General features: G+C 32.4%; 1 protein-coding gene across 3 annotated transcripts in view; it reads left to right on the forward strand.

Moving 5' to 3' along the window:
- Positions 1–5199, forward strand: part of LOC128234443 (integral membrane protein GPR155-like) — a 37480-nt gene extending 32281 nt beyond the window's left edge. For all 3 annotated transcript variants that reach the window (XM_052948691.1, XM_052948707.1, XM_052948699.1), the window contains exons 19-20: positions 39–179; positions 619–5199. In XM_052948691.1, the coding sequence (XP_052804651.1) occupies positions 39–179; positions 619–844 (367 nt within the window). In that variant the 3' untranslated portion in view covers positions 845–5199. The remainder of the gene's footprint in view (positions 1–38; positions 180–618) is intronic.
- The last annotated feature ends 843 nt before the right edge of the window (positions 5200–6042 follow it).

Here is a 6042-nt window from a genome sequence, read left to right on the forward strand (position 1 = left end):
AAACACTATTAATTAAACTATAACTATTTTTTTCCAAGGATACGCAAGTTGCTGTATGGTGTGGAGGTTGTGCACCTGCCATCTCCCAAGCAGATAACGGAACATGAGAAGCAGACGTGTGAACAGTTTTCCAAATACCACAAATCTGGGTGTGAGGACGCCATTGTTAGAGATATGAAGTAAGTAACAATATATTTTTCTCACCCTGTGACATTTGGCACCCATCAAGGGAGCGTGACTGTAATATTATATACTCAATATCCTACCTGTGGTTTCAGTCGAGAACATGTTTACCTTGTTTCTCAAACCTCTTAATTCTAGGATGAATTCCAACTTGGCAGGGGAGTATGTCACGGTATGTAATCAGGTGTAAATAAGGTGTGTAAGCGGTCCGGTAGCTCAGTCGGTAGAGCACTTGCCTTGTTAGCGAGGGGTCCCAGGTTCGAGCCCCGGACTGGCTGCACACTTTTCTCAACCTTTGACATACATTTATAAAATTTCCAATTGATTTAAAGTACCATTTCAAAATGTTCAATGTGTGCAGTAGTACATCATCCTGGGACTTGTCTGGTTTACAAGCTTTTTCTTAAAATTAGCCATCTTTTCATTTTATTCCAGATACCGATTCAGAACGTACAACAAAGTGTTCTGCGGCACTTCTCTCTGCGACTGGTTACAAGAAGTTGGACTGGTTCACACACGCGGTGAAGCGGTCTCATATGGACGGACTCTACTTCGTGGGCGTGTCATATGTCATGTGACGGAGGAGCATGATTTCCATGATATGCCGTATTTCTACAGATTTTTGGAGGAAGACGAAATAGAAGAGGATGAATTTGAATAATTTATATAAGATAAATTTCTGGCTAAGATCATAATGATCTCTATTTTTAGATATAATTGTATCTAGTGCAAATAGGTTATGTAGTATTTCTGTTCTAAAAATAGAACAGGGCATTATTAGTTTGTATGGAGTTAAACTTTTTCAAAATCGTGTTTCATTTTCTTCCCTTTATCGCTTTATTTTTCTTTATCGCTTTATTTTTATTACTGTCAATCAACTTTATCGCTGATTATGTTATCATTTGTACAGTACAGGCAGTGTATCACTCATCTTTATATTATTAAGTTTATTAAAGCATATGTATTAGACTAGTAGTTAAATTTATGAAAAAATAGATATGAAATTTGTGAAATCAATGATCATAAAGATAAAATTTAATCACTATATTTTGTCATAGTATTGTATTTCAGAAATTATTTTAATTTCAGATAAAAATGTTCTATTACACACACAGTCACCCTGCTTGTCTCAAAACTTGCCAATATGTATCTATCTTGATTTGAACTTAAATGTGGCTTCATGCTACTATTATTGTGTGCATTTATAGTCAAAAACTGTGAGTCAATGAAAGCTTATGGGTGCTAATAATTTATACATTATAACATAGCATGGCATACCCATGGGTGAAATATTCACTTTAAATGTTCACAAGGTGAAATATATTGCTATCTTACTCTGAAACAAACAATTTTTCATTTTATTATATTTTTTTAGAAAGCGCCAATTGGTATGGGCATGTAATGTCATTTCGGAAATGTGCCCCAGACCTGTGCGTGCTGATGTTTGATTTGGAAATGAGAGCAGGCACAAATTTCAAAACCATGAGAAATATAAATCATATTTCACTGATAAATCTATATTATCCACCTGAAAGCATAATATTATAATGAAAAGGATTGGTTGAGAAACAAAAGAACGAAATAAGTTTAAAATGTGGGTAAGGGGAGACGAAACAAATAATTTTTAATTATGATGTCACCATCATAATACTATAGTATTTTCACTCTGTGTTGGATTTTTTTTAATGATCGGGTAATGGATTATAACTGCCATTCTTCTGCCATTTTGTGGTAAAAGTGCTTTTTTTTATTATTCTTTTTATAATTTCTGCCACTTAATTTGTGTACTCTTTTTTAATTGCTAGTTGTAATAACGGTGCATATAATTATATTTTGTTTTTATATTTTTGTTCATGATTTTTTTCCTCTCACACTTTTAATAATCGGGGCTGGTGAAATTCTGATTGGGAAATGGTGCCAATTTTGCCTAGAAATGAAAATTATGAAAAATAACAATTATCAATACCCACTGTATATATTTTAAATGATATGCCTGCACTACACTGTATAAACACGTACAATATACAATATATCTAGCTTATTACGGTATAAAAATGTGCAATGTATATTTTCGCTTTATTCTTATGCATCATTGCATAATTAGTATCATTACCGAATACAAACGAAGTTCATTACATGAAAGAAATCCAAAATTTAATCTTCGGATTTGAGATTATTTTTGTTAATACAGCCATTTTTTAACTTACTGGGACTGACCTGGTAGACAACCCTAGTCAATTTCCAATTGAAAAAATGCCTGGTAGACAACCCTAGTCAATTTCCAATTGAAAAAATGCATTTGTCACAAGCGATGTGATACATCAGTAAGTAAGATTCAATGCGTTGTATGAAACAGAATAAATTATATGTAAGTTTTTGACAATTTTCTTTTTTTCTTGCAATTGTATCATCTGGTGTCTAGTCCCTTTAAACACCACATATTAAGATATAGAAGGTTGTGGTACCTTCCGGCTGTAAGCACAGTAAATGTTTGTTTTGCTCATTATTTGATGTTAAAAAGTGTGTCTCTTACAAGTACCTGTAACTTTTTATGTTAGGAATAATCATGTCAATGTATGCTTATGTGATAGAAGTATTTTAAATGCTGCATCATGTGATATTTATATTTGTCAGATAAAATACTCTGTGTTTGCTCAGCAACAGTAAAACAGATATTGAATATCGATATTTGGGCCAGATATATGGTGCAGGATGAATCTACTGTGTAGATGAAAATTGTTCGATTTTGTAAGATTTTGTAATTGATTAAGTATTGATAAAAAATATATATATAGTTGTAGTCTGTGATGGAATTGCTCCACAATGTTTTAAATTATTATGTATATAAAGTAACTCATTCTAATTATTACTATTATTATGTATATATTTCTTATTGTAAATCATTTTGTTTTGTTTCAATGTCTGATTTTATCCAATTACCGGGATTAAAGATATTGCCATGGTGAACCTAAGTCATAAGTACTGGTAAACTTAGTCTATGATATTAAAATTGATACTTATTTATTAAATGTGAATTTCTTTTATGTTTTATTGTTTACACAGCTCTTAGACTTATAACTTATAACCATTGAATTTTCAAATCAAGTCCAACAGGGTTTATTATTTCTCATACCATAATGTATGGCAAATGAGGTATATACACACTATACATACATTGCATGGCGGCAGATACATGTTATTAAGAATGTGATAATATATATATATATATATATATATATATATATGAATGTATGTTAATTAAATTTCTAACAAAAAGCCACTTGTGAAAATAAGAACTATATTTTCAAATTCATAAGTAAGCATTGTTTTGTACTATTAAATCATGTATCCTCATACACATATACATATATGTCTTTGTCAGAGCTAATCACAATACAGTTAAGCTATAATTGATGAGAGCTTTCAACAGGTGACAAATCCAATTCACAGTATTCTTGTTCAAAGATAATTAAGTTGAAGTTATTTTGACTATTTACATGGCCTTGATGACATCAAAAGAGTCGACATAGTGCAATAAAATAACCCAAATCTCAGCTGTTACTCATTTTTGAAAGCCCAATAAAATAACCCAAATGTCAGCTGTTACTCATTTTTGAAAGCCCAATAAAATAACCCAAATGTCAGCTGTTACTCATTTTTGAAAGCCCAATAAAATAACCCAAATGTCAGCTGTTACTCATTTTTGAAAGCCCTTAACAGTTCTCTTGGAACTTGCACACATGTTTTCAATGTTTCAAATGACAAGCACACACATTGTAATGATTGTATGATGAAATCAAGTACATTTTCTAGTGCTTTGATTGTACTTTTTGTGTTAGTTTTTATTATTATTTGAATACCATCACAGTTCATTCAAATAATTATCATAATTAAATTGCCAACTACAGACAGGCAATAAATAATTATAAATTAAACTGATCACTGTTCAAATTTATCAAGCTTACGTTGGTGCTCATTGAGTTATTTCCCTTAGTTTGCTCAGCTGTTATTCTAGTATCTATTTGTATTCATTGTATTTATTTTATAGCATAGTCTGTTTATTTTTCAACTTCAAGTATTACTCTGTAGTATTATTCTTTTCTGTACACTCACTCACTGATATATTTTTCTTTACACTGTCAGTAGAAATATATTCATTAGTGTGTTAAGTATGACAATACTTGACTTAGTTTGAATTGTTAGCTGGTCTAGTTTCTAAGAATTAAAGTTGAAAGCATTGTCATACCATTGATATTGTTTGTGTCATTTTCGGCCATAACTCAAAACATGTTTAAAATATTCAAATGAAACTTGGTACACAAATAGCCAGCTGCCATATTCGTTTGTACAGTACGGCTGGTAACTCTAGTTGTAATACATCACTTTTTTCCTCCGTATTTTTGTAATTAAGTATATACATGTAGGCAATTATTTCACCAATAGTTTACAAAAAAACAGAAATAGGACTCAAGTTATATTATTTTTGTATGCTAAATTGTAAAGAATCTGATAGCATATAATTATAATCAAGCTCCGGTTACTTCATTCTGCCTCTTGGTAGAACCTGGTACCAAAGTTTAAAAAGCCCGAAGAGACCTTTGGAAATTGTTTTCAAAGTCATTGAATGCCTCAAATGCAACCTTTTGGACAAGAATTTGTTAAATTTGCCTGGGGGAGGACCCCCCCCCCCCCCTCCCCCCCCCACACACACACTTACAAAACTTTAAAGTCAAAAGTTTATGCCACTAAGTTACGTCCCAACTAAAGTCAGATCCTGGATTCGCCCCTTATACTGTTTCTGATAAAGAAAATTTTTCAAAGATAAAAAAACTTTCCTTAAATAAAAGCTGTCAATCCGTATTTCAGGATTTAAATACTTAAGAACTTGCAATTAAAGCTTTAGCGTAATGATGATATTGTTATTTGTTACTGATTCTATTATGACCTTGCCAATGAATGTTCTGTAAATACTAAATATTGTTACTTATTTGAAAATAAATATTAATGAAAAAAGAACCTTTTGAACTCTTTATTATTATTGTGATTATTTATTTCACTGTAAGGATAATATTCAACAAACTAGAGCTGTCACAGGAATATGAAAAATTCCGCTGAAAGGCGTCAGTCGACATAGACATTTGTATTTGGGTTTGTATGAGCAGATAGACATAAGTTTTTAACATGTTTTCATGACCCACTGACGTCAAGCATCAATAGGAGTCATGTGCTGGTTATGACCAACCTGCCTACCAAGTTTGAGAGTCCTCAGCCTCGGCATTCTACAGTTATTCATCAAAAACGGATTTTCAGCCCTGACATTTACCATTGACTGACTGACATAAAATCTTTAGGTTTTATCTGCTGTTCATGATAAACACACCAAGATTGAGATCCCTGGGCCCCAGCATTCTGCAGTTATTTAATGGAAACAGTTTTTCAATTCAAGGTCACCACAACCTTGACCACTGACGTCAAAATTACTTGGTTTCATCTGCATCTTCATGCCCAACCAGCATTACCAAGTTTGAGATACTTCTTCCCCAGCATTTTTCAGTTATTTATGAAAAATGTTTTTTCAGCTCCAGATCACCACAACCGGACTCACAGACCTCAAAATTGATAGGCTTCATCATTATTCTTTATGACCAACCTGCCTACCAGCAGCCTTAAGTTATTGATTGGAAAGTGCAGTGATGGATGGCCAAACAGAGGATTTGATAACTATATATACAAAGGACAATAAAATGAGGGTTCGCATGCTGGCCTCCATAAGAGCAAAAGGGTGCTATCAAATAAGGACCTTAAATGATGGATGTATAATAATAACTATACACCAAATGGCGACATGTCAAGCCTGCT

Source organism: Mya arenaria, chromosome 1 (genome assembly GCF_026914265.1).
Source record: "Mya arenaria isolate MELC-2E11 chromosome 1, ASM2691426v1".
Taxonomy (NCBI): Eukaryota; Metazoa; Mollusca; class Bivalvia; order Myida; family Myidae; genus Mya; species Mya arenaria.